The sequence below is a fragment of the Cervus canadensis genome, chromosome 17 (assembly GCF_019320065.1).
Source record: "Cervus canadensis isolate Bull #8, Minnesota chromosome 17, ASM1932006v1, whole genome shotgun sequence".
NCBI classification, from domain to species: domain Eukaryota; kingdom Metazoa; phylum Chordata; class Mammalia; order Artiodactyla; family Cervidae; genus Cervus; species Cervus canadensis.
This window is the reverse complement of record NC_057402.1, coordinates 2,689,315-2,705,828: the sequence shown is the minus strand read 5'-3', so window position 1 is coordinate 2,705,828 and position 16,514 is coordinate 2,689,315. Positions and strand designations below refer to the sequence as shown.

The 16,514-nt window shown below is 52.0% G+C and overlaps 1 protein-coding gene across 1 annotated transcript in view; it reads right to left on the bottom strand.

Moving 5' to 3' along the window:
- Positions 1-14,093, bottom strand: part of LOC122419692 (cholesterol 24-hydroxylase) — a 28,711-nt gene extending 14,618 nt beyond the window's left edge. Inside the window, exons 1-5 of the mRNA XM_043434470.1 lie at positions 13,719-14,093; positions 6,266-6,346; positions 5,462-5,543; positions 2,716-2,789; positions 2,169-2,255 (exon numbers count right to left, since the gene is read on the bottom strand). Coding sequence (XP_043290405.1) covers positions 2,169-2,255; positions 2,716-2,789; positions 5,462-5,543; positions 6,266-6,346; positions 13,719-13,885 — 491 coding nt within the window. The 5' untranslated portion in view covers positions 13,886-14,093. The remainder of the gene's footprint in view (positions 1-2,168; positions 2,256-2,715; positions 2,790-5,461; positions 5,544-6,265; positions 6,347-13,718) is intronic.
- Between the last annotated feature and the right edge of the window lie 2,421 nt (positions 14,094-16,514).

Below are 16,514 nucleotides of genomic sequence, written 5' to 3'. Positions count from 1 at the left end.
CAAAGGTATGTAATGGTATTCTCTGCGTACAATTGCTGGAGATGAAACTCCAGTGGTTCCTGCTTTTTACTCCCAGTAGTGAATCCAGATTCACCAAGGGTAACTGACACTTTCATAAACACAGGAATCACCCAACTTTTCTTTCATACAACTCTGTGAATTTTGCAGTTCCAATAAAATGTAACTTAGACAACTACTTTATTATGAAAATAAAAAATAAAAATAGTGGAGATGGTTGCACTACAACATGAATATACTTAATACCACTGAACCGTACATCTAAAAATGGACAAGATGGTACATGTGATGTTATGTGTATCTTACCACAATTTTAAACATTTTAAATAAAAATCTCTGTGAAAGCACTTAATAAAATGCAAAGTGCAGTTCAAAGGTGAGGTTCAGTGTGCTAGAGAGAGTCCACCAAGACAATGATGTCATGAGCACTGTAAGTGGTCATATGATTAGAGTCCCTGTCCTCCAATGACCTCAAAGCTTCCTGCGGGCAGGACTATGTCACCTTGGCTGGCCTTCATAACCCTGGTGCTCAGCACAGGCATCTGTTCAATAAATGCCTCCTCCTAAGTCTATTCCTTTTATCATTCCTGCCAATTTTCCAGTAAAGCCAGCACCATTCCATGCACTCATTCACTTTATGGACGTTCCTGGAGGGCTTGTGAAGGGCCAGGTGTCAGACTGGGTGCAAGGGTCCAGTGACAATGTGTGCTTTCTGCCTTTAAGGACCTGACATCTAGCGAGGGAGGCAGACTGAAAGAGAGGCATTGCCGCGGATGTGATAGGAGCCTGACGGAGACATGACCTCAGTCTTAGGAGGTCAGGAAACACTTCCCCAAAGCAGTGACATCTTAGCTGGGGATCAAAGGAGGCACAGGAATTCCTGGGGTGACAGAGAAGGCGGGGGGATGGCAGCAACAAAGGCAGAGATGCCAGGGAGAACCCAGCAGTTCCAGAAAGCTGGAGGAGAGAGGGTCCAAAGGTGGGCGGGGGTCTCGGGAGCAGATTGAGGGGGGTGAGGTCTGACCTTCATCTTTCAGATCATAAGGAGCCACTGAAGGCTTCAGGACAGGGGAGAGGTATGGTTAGATCTGAGTCAGCAGGATCTCCCCAGGGTGGTGAGGTGGATGCCTCGGAAGAGGGAGACAGGAGGCTGCGAAGCCAAGGAGGACGCTGTGATAAAACTCGAAGTGAAAAGGTTATGTGGTCGTCGCACAGATTATATACTAAATAGTAACTTCATAGTGCAGAAGCTTGGAGGACACCCTCTTAAGCAAGGGAGCAGTTAACATCTTCAACAAAGGGACAAATCACTACAAGCTTCCCGATATGAAACCCTGAGGAGGACACATCACTCCTGGGCCATTCCTGCCAAAAAAGGCACAACCTGAGAGTTATGGAGCAAGAAATAGCAGACAAAGTTGAAGGAAGTTCTACAAAATTGACCAGTAATCTTAAGGTCAAGAAATTCAAAGAAAGACTAACAACTGTTCTAGAACAAAGGAGGCTAAAGAGATATGGTAACTAAACATAACACATGAACCTGGACTAGATCTTAGACAAGGAAAAAATAGCTGTCATTACACAAATGACAAAATTTGAATATGGATTGTGGATTACTCAATACTCTGTAACAGCCTATATGGGAAAATAATCTAAAAAAGAGTGGATACGTGTATATGTATAACTGATCTACTTTGCCGTGCATCTGAAACTAACACAATGTCAATCAAATATATGCCAATAAAAGATTTTTAAAATAGAAAGTAAAAGTAAAAAGAAAAATTACCCTCAAATGAAAACAACAATGAATGAAGAAGTCCAGATGAGGAGAGATGAGATCTGAACCAGGGAAGCGGCTGGTGGGCAGGGACCCCCACACCTCCAGGCATTGAGGTCATTCAGCTCCTGATGCTCACAAACCACGTGGGGGCCTCTCGACTCCCTCCCGCCCCCACCAAGCCCAGGCCGGCCTGCCTGCCTTTCTGTCTCTCTATCAGTAATGCCGCATCCTTCTTCTCTCCCTTCAGCCCCAAGTGAGGCCCCTTCAAATGAAGACGCACCTTTTCCAAGCCCACCCAGGCTGGGAGCCCAGCACCACCTCTGAGCAACCAGCCATGACACCACTGGGGCCCATCTGCGGCTACACTCACCTCCGGCTGAAGGCCAGGTCCATGACCCTCCGCTGTTTGTGCCAGCGCTCATAGTCACATTCGGATACCAAGCCTTGGCCAAACAGCCTGCAAGAGAGACAGACGCTTGATGGGAGAAACGGGGTGAAGAAATGAGAACCGACCGCCTGTCGGGGTCAGCTCACCTTTCATTCATGGTAATGAGAATGTGCTGGAGCCAGACAGTGGTGACAATCACGCACATGGAGAGTGTACCAAACCCAGTGTGGTTAAGAAGGTAGACTTCATGTGATGTGAATTTTACCATAACAAATTCATAAGAAACGGGGCGACCACGTGTCCCAACCTCATGACCCCCCACATTCCCACCCGCCACCTGGAGGGGACAGGAGGACAGGGAAGGTGCTGACGTCAAGAGCGGTGGCCACCACGGATGGCCCCTGTTGTGTGTCAGGTGGCCGGGGTATTGGGACTGAATGCCACATCCAACATTCTGGACCCCATGGGCCCTCCACTTGCAGCCAGAGGCTCTCGTAGACTCCCCCCCAGACGCCCCCTCAAATCCTACCTCTCACCAAACACAGTCTGGATCGCGTGGTACATCTTGGAGTCCTTGTTGTACTTGGTTGACATCAGGAACTTCTAAACACCCCCCCAAAAAAGCAACATGAGTTTGTGCCCCCGTGAGAGGCTGCAGAGGACTCAGCAGTTTTCTGGGCTCTTGTGAAACACACCTCCAAAAAGTCACCCTGAGCTGAGTGGGAACACCCGAATGTGTGATCCCACCTACTTCCTCTAGAAGTCCTGTCTTTCCGGGATGAGGAAAGTGGGGCACAGAGGGGTGAAGGGATTTTTTTTTCCTGTGGTCACACAGCTGGGGAATGATGTCAGGGAGGGGGCTTCCTCACTCCAATGCCCATGCTCAGAAGCCCACACCCAGGAGCTCAAACCACACCACCCTGCACAGTGGCTAAAACAAGAAAAGGCATGGGCTGCTCTGAAACCAGAATAGGGAAGGGGGAAAGCCTGGTGGGAGGGCTTCTAGGACACAGGAGAGGCTCTCAGCAAAGATTCGGTGTTTGTGCCAACCCAAACATGGAAGTCAAGGAAGGCTTCCTGGAAGAAGGGTCCACTTCCTCACCAAGAGCAGGATGGTAGCAACAGTAACGTTAGCAAACAGCTCTTGAGGCAGCACCGCCCAGGGTTTGACAGCTCAGGCTGTGGACTGCTGGCTTAAATTTGAATCTGGGCTCAAATATCGTTCCTCTACCGCTTGCTAACTCTATGACCCTAGGTGAATTACTCACCTCCTCTGCCCCTGTTTCCTTATTTTATAAGATGGGAATCAGGAGAGCGCCTGCCTGGCAGGGTTGCTGTGAGAGTGAATTAGTTCTACATGGAAAGCATGGAGAACCTGGCACATAGCGGGTGTTCCATAAGTGCCAGAACACAACAGCACCCTGCTGCTGTTCATTTAATGCCCAATCATCCCTCAGATGTGGGGGCATTCTATGCTCTTCTTACATCTAGATGAAAAACTGGCCCAAGCTCACAGACATGGTAATTTGTGGTCACAGACACAGGATTTGAATTCAGGCAATTTGACAAAGTCCAGCACTCTTTAAAGGAATAAAACTAACATGATTGGAAAAAAGAAAAACAACCTCTTGCTAGTCTGTTCAAGAAGATAAAACTGAAATTGCTATTCTCAGGAACAAAAGAGAACAATACCACAGAGCTACTATACATGATAAAGATAATAAATAAATATGGCAGACAACTTTATACCAGTAATTTCAACAATTTAGAAGAACTAGGCAAGTTCCTTGAAGGACACAAAACTCAAGAAAACGTAAAAAATCCGAATGGCCATATATCAATCTTAAAAAATTGATTGTATAATTTAAAGAAAACAGAAAACGCTTCCCTTAAACAAAATGACAAGCCTAGATGGCTTCACTGGTAAGTTCTAGCAAACATTCAAGGAAGAAATAACACTACTCCTATATAAACTCTTTCAAAAAACAGGAGAGCAAACATTCCCCAACTCATCTTATGAGGCCTATCAACCTGATTCCAAAGTCAGGGATCAAGAAGAGAATAAATATAGAAACAAAAGTTCTTAACAAAAGATGTGTAAATTGTATCCATGTAACCAGGAACAAATTGTATCATGCCCAGGAATGCAAGGCTGGTTTAACTCTTGAATACTAGTCAATGTAATTCATCATACTAATATATATCTTTCAATTTCTTTTCTCATTGAACATCATGAAGGTCTTGTGTATGGTTTTTGGTAGCATGCTTTAAAAAGTCTTAAACTCTGTCTGAATTTGCAATGAGGTTTTTTTTTTTTTTAATAAAAAATAAAATGACTTTTAACATTCTGTTAGAGACATCATGGTCATTCAGCTTGTCTCATGATCTAGACACAGAATTATATTTTATCCCTCTTAATCACCACAGCCACTCTCCAAGCAGCGTACCACACCCACAAGTCAGCTTGGTACCCGCTGGGAGACTAACAGCCCCATCATTTACTGAGCACTTGCTGTGTGCCAAGCATGGGCTGGACAGCTCACATACATCATTTCAGCTCCATTCTTACAACCGTCTGCAAGAGCGGCATCATCCCTGTTTGATAGAAAAGGAAACGATGGCCCAGAATGATTAAGTAAATTGTCCGAGGTTCCACAGCCAGTTGGCGGCAGAGCCGGGTCCTGCCAACTTCCAAGTAGACTATCTGATGGCCATTCTTAGTACCAACGAGGCAGACGTGGTCCTGCACATACTACAGGCCAACTAACGCTTCCTGTTTTTGTTTCCTCACTTCCAAGATGAGGACCAGAAAGAGTCCCTACCGATTAAGTGGGTTTATAATTGTAAAGTACACAGAAGTGCATGCTGAAGCAAATTTTGACCCTTTATTTATTCCTTTATTTGTCAAATAAATGGATCAACATTTCATTCTCATCAGAGCCTTAAAAGAGAGGGGTTATAGCCCCACCTTGAAGAGGAAGGAACTGCTAAGAGAGGTGGACTAACTAAACGTATGTGTACCAGTTCCCAACCCAGAAAAGTCTAACAACTCACTGTCCACATGAAACAGCTCTGCTTTTAGGAGCCCCCCTCCCACCTCTACCAACAACAGGTGGGTGGTTAGAAAGGAAGATGCTGTTCCCTTTGGGATCCTTGGGAAACCAGCCCAAATTCATGTGATTCTGGAACATTGCTCCCACAGTCCCTGGGGTAGCGTTTCATGCATCCAACCAGGGAAGGGGAAGGCTCTCCTTCGAAATCACGCTGCTTCCTACCTTGACCGACTCGGGGCTTGTGACGATGACCGAGGTTTTGTGGAAGACATTGACCCGCACGACGGGCCCATACTTCTTAGCCCTGGAATCCAAAGTGATGCGAAGGAGGCTGTCAGCTACCACAGGTGTGAATATCATCAGATCAAGTCAAGCTCAGCTGGGGAAACAGGGCGTCCCATCCCAGGCATGGGGGGCACTCAACAGGGGTCTGGAGCCTAGGTTCTGCCTTGGTGCCGACTCTGCTGAATTGCGTCCCCTCTGGCCTCTGTTTCCACATCCATGAAAACAGGGTTTCTACTCTTCTCCTTTGCCCCAAAAGGTTGTGCTGGTAATCAAGCAATATGATGGCTTTGAGAAATGTAAAATCCCACCCCAAACACCAATGACTATTACATAGTCGCATACCCACCCAATTTACAGATGAAGAAACTGAGGCTCAGAGAGCTTCTTATGGCTGGTCTAAAGCCAAGCAATTGGCTAAAGGCAGAACTTGCCTTCTTTGTCTTCTTCTTCATTTTTTTTGCCATACCACATAGCATATGGATTTTAGTTCCCCAACTAGGGATTGAACCCATGCCCCCTTGGTTGGAAGCACAGAATCTTAACCACTGGACCACCAGCGAAGTCCTGAAGCTTGCCTTCCGAACCAGCCTTGTATGCCTCTCTACCTAGAAGAGGAACTGTGGGGGGTGAGAATGGCCTGGGCCGGGGAGGGGAGTGTGTGCTGGACTGGGGGTTTGGGGGAGCTGGCCCACGAGGGGTGGGGGCTGGGGTAGGAGCAACAAATACCAAGTTAGGACCCACCAATCCAAAAACACATCTTGGAGCACGCGGCCACAAACCTCATCCTTTTTCCAAAAGTAGGGGAGGTGTCCTAGAAGGAAACTAGAAGAAATGGGAAACATTAAGGTCTCTGGAAGTCACCTTCAAAGAGTGCTCCCTTCCCCATAGGACCTTGTGGAGGCGGTGTTATCAGACCCATTTCACAGATGCGAGGACTGAGGCACGGAGAGGTACAGCCCTGGCTCAGGGTCACCAGGCAGGATGCGAATCCCAGTCTGACTGGCTCCAGAAGTTTTCTTAGAAAGATGGAGAAGAATAAAACCATCTCCCTGGTGCAGCAGTTGGGGGCTGGCATGAGGAATAATACTTTGGCCACCTGATGCAAAGAGCCAACTCATTGGATAAGACCCTGATGCTGGGAAAGACTGAAGGTAAAAAGAGAAGGCAGCAGGGGATGAGATGGTTGGGTAGCATCACTGACTCAATGGACATGAATCTGAGCAAACTCTGGGAGATAGTGAAGGACAGAGAAGCCTGGCATGCTGTCGTCCACGGGGTCGCAAACAGTCGGACACGACTGAGCAACTGAATCACGGTGGGAAATAACCTGAGACATTCACTGAGCATTTATTAAATGCCGGGCACCATGCTGAGCCTGACCCCATCTGAACTCCTCACACCTCCTAGAAGCAGGTCTATTACTGACCCAGTTAATAGGCAGGGCAACTGAACATGGGAAAAGGAAGTCACCTGGCCCCAGGTATGTGGCTGGTACCCGGGTGCCCCACAGCCCTTCTCACCAGGGCATATTTTGGGCATGCTAACTCAGCAGTGTGATAACCAGATTGTAAACAGGCCTGTTTGGTGTCGCTTTAGGCACATTTCAAGGTACCGGTGACTTCCTGTTTCCTGTTTAACTTTATTCCCGTCAAGCTCACTTACTATAGCTTCCAGAATGGGTGACGATAAAACTGCAATTGGGGTTTTCTGGGTCATGGAACTCACATTCTCCTGGTGGGGGAGACAGAATGAACAAACAAATAAGTACGTAAACAGGAAGTCAGCTGGGAGAAAAATCAGAGTTGGGGGAAATAAAGAGAGCTGGGGATGGAGGTAGAAGGGTTATTTTAAACAGGTGACATCACTTTAAGAAGGTGACATGTGAGCTGCAAGGAGTGAGGAACTCAGCCACACAGGTATCTGGGGGAAGAGCATGTCAGGCAAAGGGAAGAGCAGGTGCAAAGGCCCTGAGGTGGGAGCGTGCTTGGTGAGCGCAAGGAACAGCGAGGAGGTAGTGTGGCTGCAGCAGAGTGCTTGAGGGAAAGTGGTACGCGATGGGCTCGCCAAGGATGGGGTTCAGATCATGTGCGGCCCTGTGGACTGTTATCCAAACTTTTGCTTTGACCTTGTTGAGGTGGAGGCCACGGGAGGGTTTTGAGCAGAACCAGAGACGGGATCCGGCTTGGGTTTTTTTTTTTTTTTTTCCGGCTTGGGTTTTAAATGAACCATCCTCACTGCTACAAGGCGGAGAGTAAACAGGGCAGGCAGAGGTGGACACAGGGGCAGCAGTGAGGGGCTGTAAGTGGAGATGAGACGTCAGACGCTGAATGCATGAAGGTGTGTGGAGCCAAGGGGACCTGCTGATGGACTGGACGTGGGGCATGAGAGAGGGGTCAGGGACGACCCTGGGGCTTTTGCCCTGCGCCACTGGGAGGCTGGCTGGAGCTGCCATTCACCAAGGTGAGGAGGACTGGGGGGTGGGGCCTGCTGGCGGCAGCAAACACTGCATGCCTGCCCCCTGCCCTTGTTTTTGCAGGTGGGGGCTTCAGAAGGCCAGCATCCGAGACCCTACTCTGTGCTCTCTTGGCTCTGCCTGCGGGAGGGGCAGGCTGGAAACCCCAGCCCAACAGCCCCTAAACCAGCCCTCCATCAGTGACCCCCTCTCCCTCCACCTCCAGGCAGGGACCATCGGGTCCCAGAGTTCCCCAGGGGGGTTGCATCTCAGTTGCACCCAGAGGTAACTTGCTTTATTAGGCTTCTGACCTGACCTTAGAAAAGTTATGACCAACCTAGACAGCATATTAAAAAGCAGAAACGTTACTTCGCCAACAAAGGTCTGTCTAGTCAAGGCTATGGTTTTTCCAGTGGTCATGTATGGATGTGAAAGTTGGACTGTGAAGAAAGCTGATCACTGAAGAATTGATGCTTTTGAGCTGTGGTGTTGGAGAAGACTCTTGAGAGTCCCTTGGACTGCAAGGAGATCCAACCAGTCCATCCTAAAGGAGATCAGTCCTGGGTGTTCTGGGAAGGACTGATGTTGAAGCTGAAATTCCAGTACTTTGGCCACCTCATGCAAAGAGTTGACTCATTGGAAAAGACCCTGATGCTGGGAAAGACTGAGTGCAGGAGAAGAAGGGGACGACAGAGGATGAGATGGCTGGATGGCATCACCAACTTGATGGACACAGGTTTGGGTGGACTCCGGGAGATGGTGATGGACAGGGAGGCCTGGCATGCTGCGGTTCATGGGGTCGCAAAGAGTCGGACACGACTGAGTGACTGAACTGAACTGAACTGACCTTCTCTGTCCAACCCCACCAGGATCACCTTCCCCAGACTGCTTACATGTCAGTTCTCGTCTCAGGATGGGCATCTGGCAGCCAGCCTGAGACAAGCGGATGAGACTGGGAGCCAGCCTTGGAACTGCTGGGTGTGCGCTGCCTGTCTCACGTGGAAGGGATGCAGGCAGGCAGTCCCCTGAGGCTGCAGTTGAGTGAAGGGCTCCTGGCTAGAGCTGTCAGTGTGAGTCCTCAGCAAAGAAGTGGGGCTTCCAGACAGGTAGACCACAAGCCGTGGGTGCAGAGAAGAGGCCCCAAGAGTGAGCCGCTGTTGGGGGGACAGGTAGGAAGGGGACAATGATCCAGGGAGACTGGGCAGGAGTTGCCAAGTGGGGAGGCCAGTGACAGAGAGGGGAAACCTGTGAAGACAAGATCCAAGAGGTAGGAAGGGACTGGCCCCGTCCCGGGCTGCTGAGGGGCCAGGCAAGATGGGCCCCGAGCACTGACCGAGCTGCCTAGCTCCACGGAGGTCACTGGGGCCTTGACCAGAACCCACTGGGTGGAGAGGTGGGGGTCAGAGCCCATGGGGTGGGGGATTCGAGAAGGGGAGGGGTGAACGGGGGACCCTAAACAGGCAGGCTTTGGAGGGGGTGTTGCTGCGGGGGTGCAAAGCCAGGATCTGGGGAGGGGGCGGCAGCTAGAGGGAATGAGGGGGAAGAAGTTTGTTTTATAGCCTATTATATAAAAATAGGAACGATGCAGAAGAGAAGGAAGAGGGATGAGAGATGAGAGGGGGGGCAATGCAGCGGTCGCTGAGCGGTGGAGGTGGAGGGCGCCCTTGGCCAGGAGCATCGGGGTCCCAGCGAAGGGGGTGCAGGGCAGGAGGCCGCTGTGATGGCAGAACCCTGGAAGGAAGTTTGGTCAGGCTGCTCATTTGCTCAAGAAACTAGGAGGCGAGAATAAAGGCTAAGTGTGTGTTGGCTGGAGGAGGGAGATGAGGGGCTGAGGACTCGGTGCGAGTGGCTGAGCGGAAGGGAGTTCAGCGGGCCGCCAAACCCACTCGAGGTGAGTGGCTTTGAACTTACACCATGCCACCTGCAGCAAGATGGACTGTGGACATCACACACGACTGGCTTCATTTCCAGAATAATCCAGCATCCCTGGACACTCCCCAAAGTGGCATGTTGGGGAGAATGTTTTCATCTTTGAGTCCCCCCAAACAGTGAGTGAGAACAGAGTCTAGACCCTCCTCACCTCCCCAGACCTGTCTGAGAGTCTCTATCCTAAGCAACAGGGTCCAGAGCCACCTGGGCCGGAAGATGAGCGACACCTCAAGAAGGTAAAAGGCATGGAGTGGCTTGGGGTGCCCACGGCCAGGCAAGGAAGGCGTCCGTCTAAGGCCCGTTCCTCCTTGTTCCTACAGGGGGCGCTGGGGAGGCGAAGACGGAGCGCTAAGACCGGGCGTTAGAAACAAGCAGGTGAGGAGGAAGGAAAGAGCGGCCGGGAGACGCCTGGCACGGGGACGGGCAGACAGAAGCCCACCTCTGTAGCAGAGGTGGGCACACACCTCTGTGTGCCTCTGGTAGCAGACGGCATATGGCAGAGCAGCCCAGAGAGGGAGGGAGGGGCGGGCAAAAAGGCACCCCCCACCCCCACCGCCTGGTGCCCAACAAGCCTAGTTTCTGACAATCCCGCGATGGGCACCGTGGGAATCTGAGGTTTCCAGTGGGCAGAGAAAAGTGTGGGACAGTTACTGAAGCAGAAGTTATCTGGAGGGCCCACTGTGAGGCCACCCAGAGGGGTGCAGGGAGCCCACGAAATGGTCCAGGGGTGGGCCACCCACTGGAAGTGAGGGTGAGGGGCCATGAATTTGCCTCCTGCCAGAGGGATGGGGGTGGGGTGAGTGCTCAGCTGGGCACCCCAAGTCCACTGGATGCACCCCCCAACAGAGCCAGCCATGGGTCTCCACCATTGCCGGGAACCCTCCAGCAACTGTCAGACCGCCCCCACGCCTGGCACCTTGGCAAGGAGGACAGGGCAGAGAGAACCAATGCTGCCCAGGAGTTTTGAAAAAAAAATTATTACAAAATAAAAACTGAGAGAGAGACTTTTCATTGTCAAGTTTACATTCATCCCACACTCGGGGGCTGGGGGGTGGGGAGGATGCGGGGCTGATAAGGAAGTTCAGAGCAGTGACAATACAGAAGCTACAGTGTCTCTGTGGGATCTGAACATGAGGTCTGTGTTTTCAGATGTCACATGGATTGTTGCAGTAGGATGTTGTTTGTAATGAGCGCACAGAAGTGGGGCAATCAGGGAGGGCATCGTGGAGGAGGGGGCATCCTGGTGACTCCTGCAGAATAAAGAGGATGAGGAGTCGGGCTGGGAGAACACAGCAGCTGCCTCTTGCAGGGAAGAGGGTTCCCTGCCTGCAAGCTGGCAGAGCCCCAAAGCACAAGGGGCGAATGCCACTACTGGAAACTCAATACACACAGATTTCTTGTCAACCGTGATGTTGCCAGTCATGGCTTAGGGACCCAAACTTTCAATGCCAAAGCATCTGATTTGTACTAAAAAGAAGTTCCAGAACTTTCCTTTAGTGCAGCTTTGTATTTGACCAGCAACCTATTTTTAATCCAAAACCTTTTGCACATGCACTGTTCAGTTGACCTCATTAGAATAAAGACCCCAACCCACATTATATTCAGCCTCCTCCCACTCCTCCACCCAGCCACCTGCATCCCTGTAGGTCACATGTCAATTCTGCAGTGTAAGATCTCAGGGAGAATCCAGGCATAAAGGGGAAAGAAACACGGACACATGTTACTACGTGGATGACCCTGGAAAACATTCTGCTAAGCTAAAGAAGCCAGACACAAAGGTCACATATTGTATGAGTTCATTTATATGAAATGTCCAAAACAGGCAAATCTATGGAGACAGAAGGCAAATTAGTGGTTGTCAGGGAGTTTGGGGGGATGAGGAGTGACAGCTAACGGGTATGGGGTTTCTTTCGGTGATGATGAAAATGTTCTGGAGCTAGCAGTGGTGGTTGCATAACTCTGTCACTATACTAAGAAGCACTGAATTGTACACTTTAAAGGGGTACATGTTACAGCATACCTAATTTTATTTTTTAAAATAGCAATTTCAAAAAATTGATGGGGGGAGAGTAGCAGAAAGGGGCTTGATTTAAGTTCTGTCTTCTCAAGACACAGACACTGGCCCAGGCCTGCAGTGTTTGAAGCACTTAGGTTTATAAGAAGGTCAAGCCAGGAGGAGGCCTATCTGAATGAGTGCAAAATTCACAGTTCCAAGCTGTTGATGGCTGATTTGAAAACCTGAAAGGGTGACAGTGTACCTAACCAAACTGGCAAGAGACTTTTACCATCCATCTTGAATCAGAGTTTATCCAGGGTCTACTGTGCATGGACCAGGTGCTACTGAGTGAGGTGTCAGGGACACAGCAGAGAACAAGACAGACACAGGCCCATGGGAGAGACAGACACTTAACAAGAGGTTGCCACCATTTGGGTGACTTTATAAAATGATCATAATGTATTTGGCTGTGGGAATAGGTAGGGCCTCCCTGAACAGTTGGCATTTAAGCCAAGCCTAGAAGGCTGGGGAAGAATCGTCTAGAAGGAGGGGAAAACACAGCTGTGAAGTAAGGGAAAAGGCTGGGAGAGGGCACCTGGGAGGACAGAGGCGCCAGGGAGAACAGCTGCCTCCCTGGGTCCGCAGTCACAGAGATCTTTCCTGAACCCCCCCAAACAGGGACTCAGGCTTCTCATGGCAGGGCATCCGCTTTGCACTGGAGGTGGGTGCCTTCCAGAATGTTGATGTCCAGAGGTTTTCCAAAGGGTGTTCTAATACCATGGTTTATTCATTCAGTCAACAAATATTTATTGAGCATCCACAAAGTGCCAGGCACTGGGGATACACATGTGAACACACAGGATCCCTGCCCTCCTGGGGCTCACATTCTAAAGGGGGAGACAGACAGTCAACAGGTGAATAGTCAACAGGTGAAAAGGAGGTAAGTTCGGGGTTGAGGGCCCCATTGAGTAGTCTGGAGCTAGGAGGTGGGCTTGGGGGAACAGGAGGACCCTGGAGGAGGGATGCAGCTGGGGTGGGTGGGTGCAGAAAGACTGGGGACAGCAGTGAGCAAGCAAGGGGAGAGAGCAGTGGAGAGCAGGTTCTGAGAGCTCAGCAGGGGCCTTGCTGGCCACAGAATGGACTTGATTTAGATTTAGTTCTAAAGTGATGGGAAGCTTCTGGAGCAAAGAAACAACCCGTTTGATTTAAGCTTCTGAAAGGTAAGCTTCTGGTGGGGAGTGGGGAGGGAACGTGAATGGGGGTGAGAGCCGAGGATGGAATGGAACTGCTAAGGAGAAGACAAAAAGGAGATACCAGGACAGAAATAGGGGAGACAAAAAAAAAAGGAGGGGTAATGTGACCAAAGTACAGTGTATCCCAATCCAGGTTGAGTGACCTCATCCAAGTCCCAAAGTTAAGAGGGCCCACTTTAAGAGCCAGGCTGACCTGGGTTTAAATCTAGGCTTACCAACTGTGTGACCTTGGGCAGGTGACTTTGCCTCTGCGCGCCTCAGTCTCCTCGTCTGAACGATGGGGTAACAATAGCGCCCACCTAACAGGGTTGTCGCTACCATCACGTTGTCGGGGCCCAGCAGAGCGCGGTGGGCGCCGAGCAGCTGCTGCGGCTGTGAGTAATTTGTTACTAAGAATAGTTAGCGCCCCTCTCCTGGCCGCCGTTTCCAAGCGGCCGCGCGCAGTGGCAAGGTTGGACCCCCATCCCGGATGCCAGCTTGGACGCGGTTCCCCGACCCCCCCATTCCAGCTCCCCATCCAGGCCCCCGCCCCCACCCCCCACCCCCCACCCCCCCCCCGCTCACCTGGGCCGCGGCGGCCCGGGGATGTGCTCGTAGCGGCTGCGAGCGCGGTGCACGAAGGTGCAGCAGAGGCCGAAGACGACCAGGACGGCGCTGCCAAGCAGCATCAGCAGCCCGGGGCTCATGGCTCCCGGGCCGGCCTGGCCGGGGTCGGGGTCGGGGCCGGGCATGGAGGGGGCGGGAGGCCGCGAGCCGACTCAGCTGTCAGAGCCGCGCGCCGCCTCGGCCCCAGGCCCGGCGCGACCCAGCACCGCCCCCGTCCGCTCGGCTCCGCCCCCGCCAGCTCCGACCCCTCCCAGGGCGTTTGGTCCCCGCCAACCACGTCTCCGCCTCCGGTTCCAGCTCTCGGGGCCGGCCCCAGATTTGCCCCGCCCACCCTTAAGCTCCGCCCCAACAGCAACACTACCCCGCCCAGTTCCTAGGCCACGCCCAGAGCACGTGGTCTTCACCAATCACAACTGAGCTTCTGGCCCAGACCCCCTCAGCTCCGCCCTCTCCCCGCCTCCCAAGGCTCCGCCCACACCCCTCAAGCTCCACCCCAACAGCAGCTCCGCCCAGAACGCGTTGTCCCTGGCAACCTTAATTCCTCCTCTCCCGCTGCCCTGGCGGCGGCGCTAAATCCTGCTGGCTTGTCCGCCCTCCTTGGCGAATAATGGCCTTCTTCCGCGCGCAGTCCCAGGCCCCTTCTTTTCTCCCTAAATCTTCCTGGAAACCCCATCCCAGCCTCCAAATTTCTATATTATGCCGATTGTTCCCAGACCTCTCTCTGGAAGCCCCAACCTCCAAAACGGGTGTCCCCTTCACGGGGCAGGTGAAGAGGACCCTGGGCACACAGGGAGGCCTGTGTCTGCGAGTGAAGAGCACACGGCTGGACCCGAGGCTGCCACCCAGACCAAGGGGAAGCCCCAGTGGGGGACCGCGGGTGCAATGTCCCAGGCCTTGATCCAGGTTCGAAGGAGCTAGAGTTGGAGTGGTTGAAAATCTTCGTGCGGAAAGTCTCGGTCAAGCGGGAGAACGGAAAGTGTGCCCAGGGTGGCCAAAGGGTATCTTTGAACTAATAACCAAGACCTCCTTCCCTTTTATAACCTGTTTCTTCTTACCGATCCAGGTATGACAAGAAGAGCCCAGCTCTTCCATCTGGGGCTTTTTAGCTCCCGATTTTTATACTTAGGAGCGACCCAGGATGAAAGAAATAGATGGAAAGGGCCAGGTGTGCCTCCCCACCCCGCCAACCCCCCGCCCCCGCCCCCGTTCTCTTCCAGATAAAGATCTTCCAGTCCGGGGAGGAGGCGTCCAGAGAGTTTAGATGTTGCTGGGTTTCTGAGAAAAGGGCATTCCCCCCCCCCCCACTCGTGTGCCAGATTTGGGAAAAATAGAGAAAGCCGGTATACCTCCTTCCCAGGTACAGCCGCGGACAGTCCCCCCCATGGGCATGATTCATGTGAATTGTGAACATGGGTGTGTTCAAGGTGTGTGGGATACAGGGTGCCAGAGACAGTCAAGGTTTAAGAGCTGGGTCAGGCATAGAGGAGAGCCCCCACCCCCACTGCAAGTTGGACGTCTATCCCAGCTCAGAGACCACACCAGCCTCTCCCTAGGGCTGGGAGATGCCGGCGTGTGGTGGTGAGAAGCAGCCACAGGCACGCACTGGCCGGTCCTGTGGGGCAGGGGAAAGGCAGGCAGGGAGCGCAGACAGACCCTTCTGGATTGCGAAACTTCCAAGGGTCAGGGCCATCTGAAGGTAGGACACCAAAGGATTGTTCCTTGAGGGCAGTGTGTGTGCTCAGTTGTGTGTGACCCTTTTCAACTCCCTGGACTATAGTCCACCAGACTTCCCTGTCCATGGAATTTTCCAGACAAGAATATTGGAGCAGGTCGCCATTTCCTTCTCCAAGGGATCTTCGAAACCCAGGGATTGAACCCATGTCTCTCTCATCTCCTGCAGTGGCAGGCAGATTCTTTACCACTAGCGCCACCTGGGAAGCCAGGGTCAGATCTTAACCTGCTCTGGCCACAGTGCAGGGCGGCCATGGAACAGCCTCAGGGTACCTTTGTGAGTGCGAGCCTGTCCAACTAAGGAAGGAAGAGAAGTGGGTGCATCGGCCAACACCAGTGACCTCTGGCTCTGTCCCTTCACCATCTCCTCTGATCCTCCCAGCTCTCCTGGGAGCAGTAGAGAGTGCTGGGACCAAACACTGAGACTCCGGTGGGAGGCCCTTTGCCTGGGAGTCCCCAGCAGAGGGCACTGCCTGGAAGCACGCCGCCAACCACCTGGCCCTTCTCTGGGAAGGTCTGGACAAATGCTATCCGCTGTGGTCGACACTGGCCATGTGGCTTCCATACCGGAAGTGGTTTCCCAGCAGGAATCACTGAGGGAGGTGCAGGCAGAAGAAATGGCTCTGAAGTGGCTGCTTCCACTTGAGTGGTCTGGCAGGGCACAGATCCAGTGGTAGCCCAGGGAACAAGAATTGGCTCAAAGTTCACTTCCTCTCTGAACTGGGACCCAGTTACACAGCCACCCTGGAGATTACCTGGTTAGGAATGGCTGACCGTGAGAGAAATGTACAACCTAAAAGCTGGGAGTTATGTTTTATTTGGGGACATTCAGTTCAGTTCAGTTCAGTCGCTCAGTCGTGTCCGACTCTTTGCGACCCCATGAATCGCAGCAAGCCAGTCCTCCCTGTCCATCACAAACTCCCGGAGTTTGCTCAGACTCATGCCCATCGAGTCGGTGATGCCATCCAGCCATCTCATCCTCTGTCGATCCCTTCTCTTCCTGCCCCCAATCCCTCCCAGCAT